The 18,643-nt window shown below is 38.0% G+C and overlaps 1 protein-coding gene across 1 annotated transcript in view; it reads left to right on the top strand.

The window, feature by feature from the left end:
• GCC2 (GRIP and coiled-coil domain containing 2) overlaps nucleotides 1-18,643 on the top strand; it is a 32,718-nt gene continuing 14,075 nt past the window's right edge. Inside the window, exons 1-14 of the mRNA XM_053934600.1 lie at nucleotides 1-2,186; nucleotides 5,343-5,405; nucleotides 6,060-6,144; nucleotides 7,215-7,282; nucleotides 8,409-8,513; nucleotides 9,317-11,788; nucleotides 12,459-12,528; nucleotides 13,215-13,315; nucleotides 13,396-13,494; nucleotides 15,065-15,184; nucleotides 16,611-16,775; nucleotides 17,138-17,242; nucleotides 17,809-17,971; nucleotides 18,519-18,619. Coding sequence (XP_053790575.1) covers nucleotides 2,085-2,186; nucleotides 5,343-5,405; nucleotides 6,060-6,144; nucleotides 7,215-7,282; nucleotides 8,409-8,513; nucleotides 9,317-11,788; nucleotides 12,459-12,528; nucleotides 13,215-13,315; nucleotides 13,396-13,494; nucleotides 15,065-15,184; nucleotides 16,611-16,775; nucleotides 17,138-17,242; nucleotides 17,809-17,971; nucleotides 18,519-18,619 — 3,819 coding nt within the window. The 5' untranslated portion in view covers nucleotides 1-2,084. The remainder of the gene's footprint in view (nucleotides 2,187-5,342; nucleotides 5,406-6,059; nucleotides 6,145-7,214; nucleotides 7,283-8,408; nucleotides 8,514-9,316; nucleotides 11,789-12,458; nucleotides 12,529-13,214; nucleotides 13,316-13,395; nucleotides 13,495-15,064; nucleotides 15,185-16,610; nucleotides 16,776-17,137; nucleotides 17,243-17,808; nucleotides 17,972-18,518; nucleotides 18,620-18,643) is intronic.

Genomic DNA, 18,643 nt, shown 5'->3' with positions numbered 1-18,643 from the left:
ATTGTAACAAACTGAAACAATCAACAGTCAAAATCCTCAATCTTTTTTCTTAGTTTTTCTAGGAACTTTTTAAATTCTTCTACCATTCCCTAACCAGGATTCTTTGCAATTGCTATTGCAATTCAGGACCAGAATGAAAGACTGTTAAGACAATCTCAAATGTACAATGTACCTAAACTCTGTTACATAAAACAGAGGGAGGGCTGAGTGGTCCCTAGCCAGAATCAGATACAGAAAGCCTGCAATGAGTTAGCCAGTAGTTCGTTGTTTTCAGTACTAATACCTCTGAAAACTCTTTTGTGTTTGCCTTGGATGAGCTCCAAAATCAATTCCCTCGTAGGTTAAATAATGAGATGACCCAAGAGTTGGAACACAATACATATTGTCTGAAGATGGGCAGAAGGAACAAATTTGCATGAACCATTGTTTTTTCTGTGGTTTCCTAAAAGAGAAGGTTAGTTTACTACAGTGTTCTTCCCAAATATTCAAATTCAGTTGGAGGCTGACCTCAAAGCACAGAGCCAGTATGGAATAGTTTGGGGTGAAAAGCTTCTGCTATGGAATGGTTTTGGAAGGACTCTGTCTCAAAAGGCTCTTCTTGAAATTGTGTGAAATCCCCATGTTAGGTCAGAGCAACACAGGCATAGGTAACTAGTTCAGAGTACCCCAATGTGAAAGGGGAAGGAAAGAATAAATCTGTTTAATGTCCTCTGAAGCTTCTAAAAAGTATAACAATAGAAGTAATGAAAAACCACTGTCATGCTGTTTGGTTAGGGACATCTGTTCCTTGCCAGCAACCTCTGTGAGCATGGAACCAGGTGCTCCTGCTACAGTTGTGTAGCTGCATAAATAGATACATATGAATATATATAATGGACAGTGAATGCTTTGGAGGCAGAAAAAAAATAAGAAAAAAAATACTTTCTTAGGTATATGTGAAGAACCTTTCTGCTTTTTGTCACTATTTGCCATTTGAATTTTACAAGAAGAATGACAGTAAGCAGACTTGAAAAAATGCAATTATTTTTCCAAGACAAGCATTTCAACAAATGACTCTCCTTTTTAATAAAAATACATATCCTCTCATGACATTATAATTAATTTGGTAATATTCAGTATTCACCTAGTGAACCATAAACAGAATAATATGCCTAAATTGTTTTTCCCAGGCAACTTTTCATTAAAAATCAATTACTTATCATGAAATGTGAAAAATTAGTCAGGCACCACCAAAGTTCATGCATGGTTACAATGAAAAATGTGTGCCCTTTAAAGTAGGCATTGTTCCTCTCAAACATGTACTCAAACAGGCATAAAAGGTCTCTTTAAGAACATGTAATTACAAGCCATAACACCTAGGTTCTGCTATTTGCTCTGGTAGTCCTTCACATCCATTTTTGAATTTACGGAATCATGGAATTGTTAGGGTTGGAAGGGACCTCTGGTGATCACCTCATCCAACCACCTGCCAAGGCAGGGTCACCTACAGCAGGTGCCAAAGGTGGGGTTTGAATGTCTCCAGAGGGAGACTCCACAAGTCCCCGGGCAGCTGTGTCAGTGCTCTGCCACCCTTAAGTAAAGAAGTTCTTCCTCATGTTGGGGTGAAACCTCTTGTGGTGTAAGGTCATTGTTCCTGGTCCTGTCGCTGGGCATTGATGAAAAGTCTGGCACCATCCTACTGGCACCCGCCGCTTTTATTTGATAAATAATTTAAGTCACTTTCCATCAAGGTATTAAAAATCGGCCTTAAATCGCTACATTTCCGCCCGAGCACATCACTCTTCACCTCACACTCTCCTTATGGCGGCAGCGAGACACGCGCCTGCAGCACTGCTTTGCCCTTAGGAGCCCTTCAGGAACAGGGAATAGCGGGGTGCACTCGTGTTGCAGCCGTACCCCTTCCCCTTTCCCCGTTTTCTAAAGCGGAGAACACAAGGTCGGCAGCGACACCCACTTCCCAGCCCACGGCCCGCTCCAGGCGGGCTCAGGCGCCCAGGCAGCGGGTCCTCAGCGCAGCCCCGCCTGTCCCCCGGGGCGGCGCTCCGTGACGGACAGGCCGAGCCCGGCGAGCCCGGCGTGCCGGGATGACGGAGGCGGAAGCGGCTCGGGGAGGATGTAGCGGCGCTGGCAGCGGCTGTGGCGCCGCGATCTCCCCGCCCCTGCAGCCGGCCGGCCCCGCCATGGAGGTAACGCGGCGGGCGGCGCGGCTTGGGCAGAGGGGCCGCGGAGCCCTCGGGGTGACCGCAGCTGGGGCGGGTGCGGAGGGGGCGGTGCGTGACCTTGGCACGCAGCACGGGGGACCGGGGAAAGTGCGGACCAGCCCCTCCCACGCCGCCGGTTCCTTTCCCTTCCCGCGGCGACGCGCGGAGAAGCCCGTGGGCCGCTGGGCGCCCTTTGCCGCCGCCTCGCAGCCCCCGCGGGTGGCGCAGCCCCGGCGGGCGGCAGCTGTGAGGGAGGCCGGGGGTGGGAAGGGGGGCCCTGCCGCTGCCCTGCGGAAATGCGAGCGCTGGTGCGGGCTGCGAGGGGCTTGTTTAGTGCCCCTCCTGCTTAGAAGGTTGGGACGTCCCCCTGTTGGCACGGGCTGGGGAGGGTGGGCAGCGTTGACTCGAGGGGGGCGACACTTGGGTGACACACGGCCAGGGCGTTGAGTGGTTACTTGTGTGACAGCACCCACGGGCAAACAAGGGTTCCTTTTCCACTGAGGTGACCCGGTGTGTTAACAGGACGTCAACTGTGAAACACCTACCAACGCAAACAAATAAAACCACTGAAGTACTTGTATCTAGTGTAGCTTTTATAAACACCAAGGCAAATCCAAAGGCAGCGTTGAGGAATTTTAAGTTCACACATTAAATTAACTCTCCTGGTAGTGCCTGTGCTGCTCGTGTGCCACATTCTAATAGAGATTCAATGCCACTGTTGGTTGAAGCAATCACAAGCGTTTTGATGTGACTTGGTACACTTAGGGTTGGTGATGTCTAATAGTTGCACACTGCTCAGAAAATTGCTGTTCATGATGGCCACTAATGCCACAGTTCACAGCAAAGGCTAATATATTGCATTTATACATTGGTTAGGCTTTCTAAGAGTATGTTAAGCTATTGCAAAAGTAAGGGATAAATAGCTGTTAAAATACATAGAACATCTTGAAGTGTGGCATGGAAACCCCTTAGTGTAGGGGGTAAAGTAGGCTTGAAATAAAATCTAAAAAAAGAATGTATGTGTGTGTGTGTGTGTGTGTGTGTGTGTGTGTGTGTGTGTATATCGGTAAACTATGGAAGCATCCAGATTTCAGAATGGTGGACTAGAAACTGTGGGAACCCAGGGCAAGGGGAATATCTCCCTGTCTACCCTGGGGTGCTCTGACTCCCCAAGCAGTGTTGTATTGGGCTCAAAAGTATACTTAGTAGCTGCTGGCTTACAGCTTGGATGCAACTAATCAATGAAAAGTTCAGGGTTTTTTGGTGGCTTATGTTCCTCATTTGTCTTTTAACTCAAGTGGTTGAAGCCCTCTATATGAGCTGCCTCTGGTTTCTGTTACCAGAACAGCAAAACTGGATGCATTGTTTTACACAGTATGTGATTCTGCTTCTGTATGTATTAGCTTAAAATAGTAAGGAGTAAAAGTATTGTGAGAAGAAAATTTGTCTGACCTTGCTGTAGTATGGAGAGTGGTGAGCTGTCATTTTCTGAACAGTACATGCAGTTTGTTATAATTCATTATGCTGTCCAAGTGCTAAAATATTAGGAGTGTAAAGGTTGACAAAGTTTTACATGCTAAGAAAATCTGAAACTTTAACTTTATAGCTTTGTTTTTCCTAATGCTTTGCAATACGTTTTTTTCTAATAAGTTTCCTTTTGCCATCTTAAAAAAAAAAACCCCAAATACTTAGCATATGTGTACATAGATGACTATAACTGCCTTTGTCCTTGGTCTTGAACTCATATGGTACTTGAACTCATATTTCTAAAGGTGATACTTTTTATTATCTGTATCACCTCTTCTGTCTAAATTACTAGTGATTGCCCATTCTCATAATGGTCAGATCCAGTTTGGTTCTTCCTTAGTTTCTACTATAAGGGTTTTGATTTTTTTTGGCAGAACGAAGAGAGTAGCAGAATAAAAGTGAGGGTAGGTGTGTACACATACACACACACATCTAGATATATAAAAATACAAATATTTATATATTAAATATAATTTTATATATTATTAAATATATTTATTTAATAAATAAAATTATTTAATAATAAATTATTATTTAATTTAATAATAAATTATTTATTGATAAATTTATTAATAAATTTAATAATAATAACCTCTTTATTTTTATACTCATGCACATATGATAGATAGTATGAAGAAAAAAGTAGGGTGAAGGTGAAGGCTTGGAAATGCTATTCCTAATACATTGGAAGCATCTGTTCCCTTTTCCTTCGCAGCATCAAGGCTGCATACATTTCTTTGTGTTCCTGATTATACATAAGCATATCCCATATAAACCACTGTAAAGTAACAGTCTCCCAGGTTAAATCTGTGGAAGTTTACAGTGAAAGGCATTTTGCTTGTATTTTAGGGATAGGGAGTCCAGAATTTGCAGAGCCTTTTCAGATATGTTTGTCAGGGCAGCAATCCTAGTGGGAACTAGTATGTTTAAAAAAAAAAAAGGAAGAGAGGGGTTATAATTTGTCCAAATGAGCCCTGACGTTTCTGAGTCTTTTGGAATATATTTGATAGGCTAACAATTGTAGTGATAAGCCAGTGTGTTTAAGAAGGAAACAAGAAACTATTAGTAGCTTATGTGGTTTAAAAGTTCCCAAGGTTTGATTTAACTGCAACTCCAATACAAGTTTTTTTAGGTGTTTTTTTTTGTTGTTGTTTGGGGGGGGTGTTTTGTTTATTTGGTTGGTTTGGTTTTGTTTTGGTTTTTTTGTTGTTGCTCTTGCTTTTTTTTTTTTTTTTAATGTCTCTTTTAAGAACAAGATAGTGAGTCATGCTTTTGAAACTGCTTGTAAATAAAATTAATTTGCAATACTGTATCAGCTAGCTCTACATGTCCATTCAGTAATGGAATCATAAGATCATACTGGTTTGGACATTGGGAGCTTTCTATTCTGCTGTTCTAATAATCACAGTAGATCTTTTTCTGTTGTTTTTGACTCATCCTCCAAATACATGTTGTTTTAAAAATTTTGGTTTAGTTTTTTTCTTGTGCTTTTGCTATATTCAGTTCCTCTCTGTTTGGAGACTTTCAGTTAGTTCTTTTGGTAGTCTTACACCAAAAAGTCTGTTACTGCAGATTGTACTTTATTTTGATAGATTGTACTTTATTTTGTTGTAGGTTCAAGATGCTGGGCAAGAGATGGTGGCCTCTTCTGGAACACCAGGATCAGGCAAATCCAAGGTAATCAGTCCTCACAAACCTAATATATTTGGCTAGCAGTAGTTGCAAGGGTTAACATGCAAGCTGTGACTACTAGGAAGACAAAGATATTTTTAACATTTCTTCTAGACAGGAAAAATTAACTTATAAACATTAAGATAAAGTGTTTTGGAAACCATGAGAAAATAAATCTCTTTTTGTTATGTTCACTTCCTGTTATATTTGATAAGTTATTAATGGCATCTAGTTTTGGCAGCAGTCTGTTTCATAATGGACCCAGACATCTTTGCATACATAGGAAGTAAATTTAAACAATTACAATGTTAGGTCAGCATGCTATTTTCAAAATATTGCTTAAATTGTATTACTGAATTGTAATCCTTCCTGAGTTTTCGTAACTGATGCTGCCCAATTGTGTGTTTCAGAATTGTTTCAGAAATGTACAGAATGAGGAGTAGTTTCTGTTACTGTAATTGAAATTACAGAATTGGATAACAGAACATCAGTAACTTGGACTGTTATTCTTCTTTGAAATGTTACTCTTCTTGCAAATGTATGGTAGGAGTTTCTTGTCCTAAAATTCAGCTTTTTGGGCGTCAGATGCTAAAATGCCTTGTTTCTATTTCCCTCTGGGTTAGAGGAAACTGGTTTCTCTGATACATAGTTTCTTTACAGCTGGACACATTGCCCAAAGAAGACCTCATCAAGTTTGCAAAAAAGCAAATGATGCTTATACAGAAAGTGAAGTCAAGATGTGCAGGTATCTTACTGGAAAGTGCAATTTCTGCCTTAATGCTTGGCACTACCTGACCTTTTCAAATATCACTGTGTGTTTTTGATAGGTAGATTTAAATTCTAGGCAAAAATACTAGACTTTATTTTTCTTCAATTTTGCTATTTATGGTGGGAGGACAAGGACTGAAGTAATTTGATTAAGAAAGAGAAGAAAAGAGGCGTTGCTTTTGTCAGGTATTAAATTAATTTTGGTCTGACAGTATGGCATGATGGAACAGTGTAGCTTGTGGAAAAGTTGAAGTGGGATTTGTCATTTTCTCTTCCCTGTATTGATGCAGGTTGCTTTTCAGGAAGCAAATGGGAGGAGGAATGTCTGATATTTTTTTGCCTAATCAATAGAGTGTAGTTTGTTGTAGAGTACAATGACTTCTTTAAGATACTTGGCTACTTTATATTTGATAATTTATTGCTTTAACAAGAAATTATAAAATATGCCAAACAAAATTTTATGCTTAACACCTGAAAGTACCTGTAAATCTGTGCTCTCATGTGCTGTCCTTGTCCATTCTGCTGTCCCTTTTCCTCCAGTGGCCCACTACTTGGACTGGTGTCACTTCCCCTTGTTTGGAATGACAGTTATGCTGTCTGCTGGTAGCTGCCCTCTGAAACAATAAGGATACAGAAATGGGCTGTACCGGGCTTTTCCTCAGTGTGGTTATTCATAAGATCTTGCTGTTCTACTTGCTGCCTATTTTTAGAGAAACAGTAGAAACTGAGTATATTTCCTCTGATTTAAATTGACCATGAAATAGAAGGTAAGAAGATCTTCAGAAAAATTTCTATCTGTTGTCCCTATCCAAGCAAGGAAGTTTTGCTTCCTCAGGAAACCATGCTTGGTGACAGGACTGGAGAAGTAGTACTGAATATTTGTTCTCTTTCTGTTAGTTCTTTCTATCACTCAGTAACAAACAAAAGTTAATGAAATAAAAGACATCTCTGATTTGAATAGAAGTGTTGTCAGGCACAGGATTTACTAAAAATTTGCTATTGTGATGCAGCATCAATACATACTATCAAATTTCTTTACATTTTAAGAACTGGAGAAAGAAATTGAAGAACTCAGATCTAAAGCAGCTGCTGCAGGAGCTGATGATATTATTCAGGTAGGAATATGTAATTGGTTTCTATTGTATTATGTAAAGTTAGCTGAAATAAATCCACATAAATAATTTGGTAGTTAATAGCTTGAAAACCATTACTCAAATTGAGTGGAATCAATCTGCAGGAATCCAAGACACTTCCTAAAACCTTTTTTTTTTTTCTTCTCCCCTCACATCCTTACTCCACTTGCCAGCAAACACTCTTGGTTCTGTGAGGAATAGTACAGAGTAGTACACTTTCCAGGCACTTACCACAGCACTTCAGTACTTGAAGAGGGCTCATAAGATGGGATTTTCAGCAGGGCCTGTTGCCATAGAACAAGGGATAATGGTTTTAAACGAAAAGAGGGTTGATTTAGGTTAGATATAAGGAAATTTTTTTTTTTTTTTACACAGAAGGCAGTGAAACATTGGAAAAGGTTGCTCTGAGAGCTGGTAGATTCCTCACCCCTGGAAATATTCAAGATCAGGTTGAATGGGGCTCTGAGCAACCTGATGGAGTTAAAGATGTCCCTGCTCACTACAGGGGGTTGGACTAGATGGCCTTTAAAGGTCCCCGCCCACCCAAACTATTCTGTGACTCTATGAATGTCCCCAGGAAGACTTTTCCTCGTGTGGCTGGTTAGACCAGCTTTAGTTTATTTTGGAGTGACCATTGCAGAAAGACTTCAGCCATTTAGAAAAAGTTCTGAGACAGTTGTTTGATAAGATTAGAAATACATAATTAAAGTTGCATGTCACAAGAAATACTTTTAGGATGTTTTTCTCAAGATAAGGGTTATAGCGTATGAAATCGAAAATTAGTAGTGAGGAGGAATTTCTTACTTACAGAATTGTTTTGAATAATTTGGATGGAGATTTCTTTTCTACAGAAAGGGAACTTCACCACCATCACCTGGTAATAAAAAATTAGCTGATCACAACTGCAATTTTTAAAAGAACCCAAAATCATTGCTTTAGCCTACTTGTTTCATATCAGTTGCATTTGGGCTGAAAGCAATTTTTAAATTGCTGACTGATGTGTTTATTAGATAAAAAGTGTCATAATCTATATATGAGTTCCTACATTTTGCAATAATCACTGTTTCAATTGTTCCTTCTTTGAGTGATCTTTCTCATTTAATATTAGGCTCTCACAGAAAGGCTGGATGCTGTACTTCTGGAAAAAGCTGAAAGTCAGCAGCAGTGCATAGCTCTGAAAAAAGAAAACATTCAAATAAAGCAAGAAGCAGAGGTACTGAAATGAGCCATGGAACATTACTGAAATATTTCAGAATTTTGTTTATTTTCTAGGTTTGCTTGTAGTGTATCTATTTTTAATCTTTTTCTTCACTTACCTGTGTTCTAGCTCTTAAAAATGTAAAAAAATATAAAGGCTATATATATAAAATTTATATATTTTCTCTGTACCCTCTGGTTTATAGTAATAAATAGAAAATTCTTATATGCACTGTCTAGATCCACAGCTGCAAGAAGAATTCAGTCTGTGCATTAAAAGCCTACATAGGCTTCAATCAATCAGCTCTATCTTTCCATGGGAACACAAAGGTTTACAAGGTAAACCTTTAGATATTCATGTGAGTTTTACCTCTAGATATTCATAAGAAGGAGTCTGCCAGCCAAGGCACCTATGTTATATCAATAACCTCAATTAATGATAAAGTGAAGACTGAATTGCTTGCAATTGATGGATATTGTTATATTCCAGATACCTGAATTTGATGCACTAAAAGTAATCTGATCCTTAATACATTATCAGAATAATTGCTAAAGCTAAAGTCTATCATGACCATTTTGTGAAATTATGCTGGTAAACATGATCTAGGACTTAGTTTTCCTTTCTCGTTTTGCAAATGTTCTTGTACTCTCTGTAGTGTCTTCTGAATGGAGTTGTCCTAATACAGTTAGATATTTAAAAGCTATAGCAGTTTTTAAAACTGTGGACTACTAGGTTTTCTAATTCATTATTGTAAACAGTTCACTTGGAAATTCTGTGTGCTAAATTACCCGCATTTAATAATTTGCTTGTTTGTTTAGGCTGCGGTGGCTAAAACAGAAGAATTGCAGAAGAAAGTGGAACAAGCAAGAATTGACTCTCTGGAAGAAGTAAAAGCTCTGAAGAGTGAATTAGCAAATGCACAATGCAAGCACAATGAGGATTTAAAAAAGCTGAAGATGGAATTAGATGAACAAGTAAAGAAACAAATAGAGCTGGTGGAACAGGTTGAATGTTACAATGATAGTCAAAAAGAAGTTAAAAGATTACAAGATGATGTCCAAAGAATTACATCTACTTATGAGGAGCAAATTTTGTGTCTGAACAAGCAGTTGGAAGCTGTGAATGAAGACAAAAACAAAGAAGTGACAAATCTGCAAGAAACTATTAAAAGCAACTCTCAGTGTTACCATAATGAAATAAAAAATCTGAATGAAGAGCTTAAAAAATTAAAAACTGCTCATCAGGAAGAGGTGTCAGAACTAATGCATCGGATTGAAATATCATCTAAAGAAAATGAAGAAAAGCAAAATCAAATAAATCAGTTAGAGCACAATCTGACAGAGAAAAATGCCAAGGATGAAATGTGTGCTCAGGCTGACCAGTGTGAATATGACTTGGAGCAGCTGAGAGAAGTCTTACATAAAAATTTAGAAAACAAGAGAGATGTTGCAGATACACAAGAAGAACCTTGTGTAAAAGCAAAAATGGAGGAAAAAGTTAGGTACCTGGAGCACAGTTTAGAAGAACTCCAGTCCCAGCATAGTATATTAAAAGACGAGTTAACTTATATGAGCAATGTCAAGATAAAACTGGAAGAGGAAATCCATCGTATGAAGGATGAGTACTTTCATGAGCGGGAAGACTTGGATTTTAAGATAAATGAATTGCAGCTTACTAAAGAAGATTACTGCTGTGTAATTGAAAAACTAAGATTGGAGCTTCAAGCAGCAGGACAGCACTATGAAACTGCTGCAAAAGAGCACAAATTAGAGATTCAAACTCTGAAAGATCAACACCAGAGAGAAATTTCTGAATTAAATGAAACGTTATTATCTGGTTCTGAAAAAGAACAGATGGCATTCGTTTTTGAAATGCAGGAACTTAGAGAACAACTTGAAAAGCTAACTCAGGAGAAGGAAGAAGCAGTGTCCAGTTACAACAGCCTGAGAGAAACAATGGAAACTCTACAGGCTGAGCTAGGTGAATCTGCTGGAAAGATCAGCCAGGAGTTTGAATCAATGAAACAACAGCAAGCTTCTGATGTCAGTCAACTGCAACAGAAACTCCGAGCTGCTTTCAATGAAAGGGATGTTCTCCTTGAAACTGTAAATCGCCTCCAGGAAGAAGTAGAAAAATTGTCATCTAATCAGTTAGAGATAGAAGAACTTAAATGTAAAATTGTTAGTCTTCAGGAGGACAATAGCACAATGAGAAGTTCCATTGACCAAAAAGAGATTACTGTAAGAGAACTGGAAGAGAAGATTGTTGCTCTTACTGATCAAAACAGGGATATTTTAAATGATGTAAAATGCTTGGGTGAAGAGAGAGAAACACTTCAGGAAACGTGCAAGCAAGAACAAGTTAAAATTCAGGAACTTCAGCAAGCAGTAGATGTTGCTAACCAGGGCAATAATGACCTGAAACAAAAGGTGGAGGAATTAACAGAGAGACTGAACGAAGCTTTAACTTCAAAGGGTGAAAATACTCAAATGCTAGAGCAACTAGAAAAACAGATTGAATCTCTGGTACGTGATAAAGAACAGCTTTCATCTGAAGTGTACACACTTCATGAGGAAAATAAGAAACTCAGTCAGGAAAAAGGTGAATTAAGTGAAAAGCTGGGAAGGACTACATCTGAAAAAGATAGTTGTTTAGTATTGAAAGAGCAGTCTGAAAACTTAGAAAAAAAACTACAAATGATGACTGCAGAAAAAGACCATATATCAACATTACTTGAAAATGAACAAGTGCACACATCCCTTGTAAGAACACAGCTGTACCACCTACTTGAGCAAGTGGGGTTCAGCTTTTCAGATTCGAATGAAGAATATGATTCTCTTAACTTGTTAAAAATTGCAAATGAATGCTTGTCAAAAATTAAAGAAGAGCAGTGCCTTGCTCTACAAAAGGAGGAGGAAGTCATTAGTTTGCAGCGAGAAGTTGAGAGATTAGAGGAAGAAAATACAGCTCAACATAGAGAACATAGATCCCTGATTGAGGATTTTGAAAAAGAAAAAAATCTCTTGAGAGAAGAACTGGAAGGAGTATTGTCTGAAAAAGAAGCGCTTCAACGCGATATCCAGGAGCTGAGGAATGCCAGTGAAAAAACAAGGATTGAAAATCAAGATCTTTTAGCTAATACTGAAGAAATCAGTCAAAAACTTGCTCTTTATGAAAGTCAAATACAAGAACGGCAAAAAGGACCTGAAAAACAAGACGACTTAAATTTCATTCTGGAGCAAAAGGAAAATGAGCTTAGAAATGTGAAAGACGAACTGAGTTCTCTAAAGGTTATATTTTGTTATTGAAGTATAAAGACTAAACCTCTAAAGTCTTCAGAATTAAGGTTCAAAAAATACTTTCAATTCTCTCTTTTCTTGTTTTTTTCTTTTTTTTCCCTTGGCCTCAAAGTGAGTCTCCCTCCTAGAAAGCACATATTTCAGAGTTTTCTAGCACCTCAGAATTCCCTTCTTTCCCCCAGGAAAAAAAAAAAAATTAAACAAAACCAATCATAATGCTTTTTTGACAAAAGTTGCTTGTACTTGAACCTTTATTCCCATCAATATCCCTTGAAGCAATCGATTGACTAGATGGACTACCTGACCTCATAATCTTTCACCTCTAACTTTCTGTGGTTCCATCTCAAACAAAACTTCTTGATTTGCATTAGCTTCAGGTCTTGGGAATTGCTGGTTTTGTAAAGCTGCCAGATGCAGAATGAGGGTGTCTCCCCTTTTTTGTCCTTGGACAGGATGGAAAGCAGTTCTTAAAAGATTGGAATGTTCTGCTTTCAGCATAACTGTGCTTTCACCAAGCTGATGCAAAGTTGCTCATAAGGGCTTTCCTGGTTCTAAGAACATAGTTTAGCTGTAGGTGAAACTTCTGGTGGCTTGTTAGGGACAAAACAGGTACCGCAAAGAAACGTTTGTAATACTTCTTATATCTTTGTTTATGATACAGAATTTAATTGAGACAATGACTGAGAAAACTGATCAACAGTCTTCAGTGGCAGAGCTTCAAGAAAAAATTGGTATCTTTCTCACTTTTTTCCTGTTGTATAAATGGTCTGACTTCTTTGGATATGTACCTTTTCTTTCTTTGCATGATTGTCCTGTATTTCCACAAGTCGAGGAAGATGAGGAAGTGGATATTAATGCATCTTCCTACAGTATTCCTTCCACTGGGGATTTAAAATGTTAGCAATTTTAAGTTAGATATGATTTGGTAGTTTTTAAGGCTTTTTCTTCCTCTGTACATCTGTCTATAAACAGTGTAGTGGTTTTAACCTTTATTTTTTAATATGGGAAATTTATCAGTAAGAATCCCTGAGGCTACCAGAAGGAAAGGGAAGTAACACTGCCAAAACTACTGTTGCTTTATTGCAGTTACCCCAACACAAAAGCAGGAAAATGCTTCTGAGTTGTTAGATTTATGTAGAAGTAGACAGGAGTATCGCTTTTAAACTGTGATGGAAGCTTCTGAAACGGGGAAAGATTGTCTCTAAGATTGCCTCTAAGTTCTCTGTGTGTCTGGATGTTTTAGCTTCAAATTAAGTGCTTGACTGAATGAAATACTTGGACATCTCCCACTGCTTTATATTTTGTTTGGTTTTAAAGTCATGCTGATGTTTGTGTTCTAATTGAATTTCGTTTAATTTCATTTCTTGGGAAGAAATGGAAAGGTATAATTATAAATTTTCTTATGTATTTCTTTTAGGGATGCTTGAAAAAGAATCTGCTGAAAAAGGAGAGAAGCTAAATAAAATTAAAGTGGTTGCTGTGAAAGCAAAGAAAGAATTAGATGCCAGCCGAAAAGAGGTACCCTGACTACTTCCTAATATGAATAAGATTCTGCATGGAGGGCCTTGTTTTAATGACACACTCTTCTTTCCAATAAGATGCAGACTCTGAAGGAAGAGTTGGAGTTGGTTCGATCAGAAAAAGATCAATTGTCTGCTTCAATGAAAGATGTAATTCAAGGAGCTGAAAGCTATAAGGTAAGAATAGTGCTGCATTCACAAAAGACAGTAAACTGTCAGAAAATACTTTGGGTTTGAAGCCTAGCCTGGATATATGTTGCTATTTAATTGCACAATTATGTTTGGCAAAAGAAATTATGTCAGTGCAGTTGAATACCAGAATCAAGAAATGTAAGGTTCTCTAAAGGGAACCATGCAGCTGCTGTCAGAAGAAAATGAGACACTTCCTTTCTACTGGAATGCTATTTTTAACCCTTTTGAATCTAGCATCATACATATCAAGCAATATGTTGCTAGGCAAAACATGAATCCCTGTGAATTCTGAAAAGTACATAAAATTGAAGATCAATTTGAAAATCCTTAAATGATAAAGACAAGCTTGTAATTTCCTGGGAGCAAGTCTTTTTGGAGCACATCTCTGGGCACATGAAGCAGAAGCAGGTGACGAGTCAGCATTGCTTCCCCAAGAGAAAGCTGTTCCCTGTAAGACTTAGGAGAAGCTGAGGGAACTGAGGTTATGTAGTCTGGAGAAGAGCAGGCTCAGGGGAGGCTTATCGCTCTCTCCAAAGAGACCTGAAGGGAGGGTGTAGTCAGGTGGGGATCAATCTTTTCCCTCAAGCAACAAGATAGGACAGAGGGAAATGTCCTTAAGTTCTACCAGGGGAGGTTTAGATTGGATATTAGGAACAGTTTCTTTACAAGAAGGGTGCTTGAGCATTAGAACAGGAGAACAGGGAAGCAATGGAATCACAATCCCTGGTGGTATTTAAAGTATAATAAGTAAACACAGCAAGCACTTTATATACAAGAATATAAACACGGCACTTAAGGACATATGTTAATGGTGGATTTGGCAGTACTGGATTTACAGTTGGATTAAATGATCTTAAAGAATCATCTAAATGATTCTGTGACATCGTCAAGAGTCTTACATCCACTCTTGTCCCTCCTTCTCCCCCCAAACACAAGAAACATTGATAACTTGAAGTGATTTCAGTGGAGGGATGACCAGGGTGCTCAAGGGAATGGAATAAGTGAGGAGAAGTTGCTCAGCTTGGAGAAAACTTCAAAGGAACCTGATAGGAGTCTTCCAGTACCTACAAAGACATTATGAAGGGAAGAGAGGTTATTAATGGTGGTGCAAGATAAGACAGTAGTCCTCAATTGAAGGGAGATATTCCAACTGGAGACATGAATAAACATTTTTATGTTGTGAGAATGATCAAGCTTTTGAATAGGTTGCCTAGTGGAGTAGCCATCTCCATTTTTGGAGGTCCTTGGAAAGACATGATGGGACAAAGCTCTGAGCAACCTGGTCTCATTTCACTGCTGACCCTATTTTAAGCAGGAGGGTGACACCTGCTGAGCTGTCTTCCAACCTGAATTATTCTAGAATGTCATGGACTGAAAGGGGTTTCTCACAGAGCCTGTAAGGGAATGATAGCTTTAATTTTATTCTGATATTTCTGATGTTGCAGTAAGACAACTCATATAATGAAATACTAGGTAAGCATGCCTCAGAGGTATAGAATGTGCTTATGCAATACATCTTGTAAAAAACGATGCCTTTGTGTTTGTATGTGTTAAGAATCTTTTGATGGAATACGACAAGCAAGGAGAACAGCTGGATTCTGAAAAAAGCAGAGCAAATAATCTTGAACGTCAGATAGATGACCTCACAAGACAGCTACAGGTGTCATCTGAGCAGGTCAGTTCCATATGTGGGTCTGATCTATTGATAAGTACCATAAAAATTAATTCTGCCTATTGGGTGCAAGTCCTAATCATGTGATTGTTACTATAGTTTCATAACCTAAGTGTGTTTTAGGTAGTGACTTGAAATTCAGAGTGGTTTGTTTGTTCCTTTTCCACATTTGATATCTTACCTGGGCCATGACAAAGATAAATATATCTAGAATGTCTGACTTTGTCAATAGAAAGTGTTTATTTTATCCCAGGTCAACTCACAGAAAAGAGCAGATCACCTCTGGCTTGATTTTGGACCTACAGCTCTGCTGCAAATATCAAACTTGCACTGTTTCTCTGACTGCAACCTACATTTCTCGTTAAGTGCAGTAACCTTTAACTGAGACATTTTTTTTTCTTCTATTTCTTCAACAAAATGTGGCTTTGGGACTTTTTAATTTTTTTTGTTTAATCAACAGAGTGTTTAAATATACTAAATAAATTATAAATTTTGCATTTTTCACAAGGATGAGACTTTAGGATGCATTGTAGAGTACTGTAGTGGCATTCAGAAGAGTCTTAGATAGTAATTAAGAGGCTGTGAGACACATTTTTGCAAAGCTTACTACAATGGTTTTAAATCCTGGTATTCAGGATTTAAATTCCCAGGCCCCATACACTGAAGATCCACCTAGGCCACTGTTTCCTTATAAACACAAGCCAGTAGTCAATAGCATAGGAAGAAATAAGAAATAATAGTATATATTCTGCTGATCATTCACGCTTTGCATGTTTCAAGTTAGTTATAAAGAATTTGTAAATAAAACGCTGTTTAGGTAGTTGACATATTTCACTTATACTTCATTCTTAATAGGCAAAATAAAGACTAGCATACATCATTGAAAATGTCAAAATTAAATCTGTTAAAGTCATTGCAAAAGTATGCCTGATGCAGTAGAGTTCTTACTATGTACTGGTGGAAGACTTGGTGGTTCAGTCAAAGCTTGCAGTTCAGCCTTTTTTAGGAGTTAGTAGTATGATCATTTGTTTATAAATACAGGCAGCTGTATTTGGAGTGTGGCAATAGGTATTGAAATACTGTATGGTTGCAAGGGGAAGGTGATCATGCAGAAAGCATAAGTTTTTGGGTATTTTTTTCAGATTTCTTTTGATTCTTGCCATTTTACAGAAAGCTGGGCAAATTAACTGAACAAAATAACCAACATGTGCTTATGGCTTTAATTTCACCTGTTTATTTATCTGCATTAACAGAATTAAGCTGGACAAAAATCATCTATAGGAGTGTTGTTTGTAAGGGATTTTGATAGAAATCAGTGTTGGGTATTTTTTTTTTAATACAGAAAATATTTTATCTGTTAACATTGCACAGCTTTTGTTCAAAACAAAATTCAGCTTCTGTTTTTATCATTCCTCTGTGCTAATTTCAGCATGATCAGTTGCGCTCTGCTAATGAAGACCTCCTGGCTCGCGTTGAAACACTGCAAAATAATGCTAAGCTGCTGGAAACTCAGATACTGGAGATACAAAGAGCCAAAGCAAAGGCTGACAAGGAGCTAGAAGCTGAAAAGCTTCTAAGAGAGCAGAAAACAAAGGTAGTACTTCATAGAGATGGTGAATGGGCTAAAGCATTACTTTCACTGAATGTGATTTCTGTTAGACCTTTGTAAACTGTGTTTGTATACACCAGGTTCTGCACTTTGCCTCTGTCTTACTTGACTTTTTTGAAAACTTGGTCTGTTCACTGAAAGAACTTTGCAAGGCTGTCAGTTCAGGTTAGGGGTATTTATACAGAATGTGAAAACCACTTCTGGTTCACAGTGATTTCCTAGGAAAGGAATCAACTATCTTTGTACAACGCAAGTGTGTGTGCGTGTGTGTGTGTGTCTAAGTATAGAAAGATGTTGGCATCTATTTTGAAATTGGACTGCATAATTGACAACTGCTTAAATTTCAGGAACATAGTGGTGCTCTCCGAGAAATGGAGGAGCTTCAGATGCAACTTCAGAAGGAAAAGAAACATCTGCAGAAAACTATGCAAGAGCTAGAGCTGGCCAGAAAGGTAGAGTTGCTATCCATGTTAGTGCTTCATGGACTACTGAAGAGTTTGGCCCATCTGGCTGTGTTGAATGCCTCCCTTTCTGTTCTGAGGATTTTAAAGCTGGAGGTTTGCAAAATGGAGAATGTGAGGGCTTTTGCCCCTGGTTGTGTGCTTGGAGAGCTGAAATGTACTTTTGAAATTGGTTTTGGTCTTATTTTTTGTTTGTTTAGCTTGGGTTATGTGGCCTTTCATGAGCAGAAATAGGAATAGAATTCAGATGTCTGGAGTACATGTATAGTGCACTGTTAAGAAATTGCCTTGGTTGTAAGGACTAAAGATGACAAAAACTAATACATACAAAATACCTACTGATAAAACTAGCAACAGGTTTTTCAAAGCTTTTGATTCTGTTTAAAAACAGATTATTTACTGAGGATATGGAAACCCAGAGGATAGGTAATGTTTGTGGATATGGAGAGAGACAAAATCTTTGTCTGATGGGCAATATAGTTTTTTACAGAATTACAAAAGTCTTAGCAGGCAAGGCAAATTATAATCTTTAAAAATTCATTTTGTATACCTTGCAGGATGCTCAAAAGAGTACACTAATGGATATGGAAATAGCTGATTATGAAAGGCTAGTAAAAGAACTTAATCAGAAGATTACTGATAAAGACAGCAGAATAGAAGATCTGGAGCAAGAAACAGGGATTCAGAAAAAGAAACAAGAGACCCTACAGGAAGAAATAAGTGAGTAAGCTATAAACAGAAGAGTCACTATGGTATAGTTAGCAGTGGTAAATATACAATTCAGAAATAACTTCTCAAGTCAGCAAGTGAGGGTAAGCTTTGCAGGGAATACTAAACAGTTGCATTAGAAAAGCAATTTTTCTTTGATTGATAACCTTTACTAGGTTATCAATCACCTAATCCAGTGTTCAGCACTTAAAAGCCAATTTACCTGCGTGTCATACTGTGTTTATTGCCTGATAAAGTTATGAATAAGTTCTAAATATTGGTGACTGACAAGGGTTTCATTCAGATATACCACACTCATAAAACTTTACTGATTACCATGTGAAAATTCCATTTCTTCCTATGCTCAAGTGTAAATCTTGAAAACATTTCATTTATTTTACCTTTGTGATAACTTAAGAAAAGTTTACTAAAGTTACTGTAAGCTACTTGTTTGCAGCTCTTAAGGAATCTGTTGGAATTTTTAAAATATTTCCAGCATTTTTAAGGAAATATAAGAGGGGAAGTTTCCTTTGCATATAATTGTTTTTCTCTGCATTAGAGTCACTTCAGTCAGCTATGCAACAGGATGAGGAAAGAAATGCCAAGATAAAACAACTCCTGGTGAAAACCAAAAAAGAACTGGCTGATTCAAAACAAGCTGTAAGTCCATCGACTAATGACTGT

Source organism: Vidua chalybeata, chromosome 2, assembly GCF_026979565.1.
Source record: "Vidua chalybeata isolate OUT-0048 chromosome 2, bVidCha1 merged haplotype, whole genome shotgun sequence".
Taxonomy (NCBI): domain Eukaryota; kingdom Metazoa; phylum Chordata; class Aves; order Passeriformes; family Viduidae; genus Vidua; species Vidua chalybeata.
The sequence above is the reverse complement of the archived record's forward strand: the minus strand, read 5'-3'. Positions and strand labels throughout refer to the sequence as shown.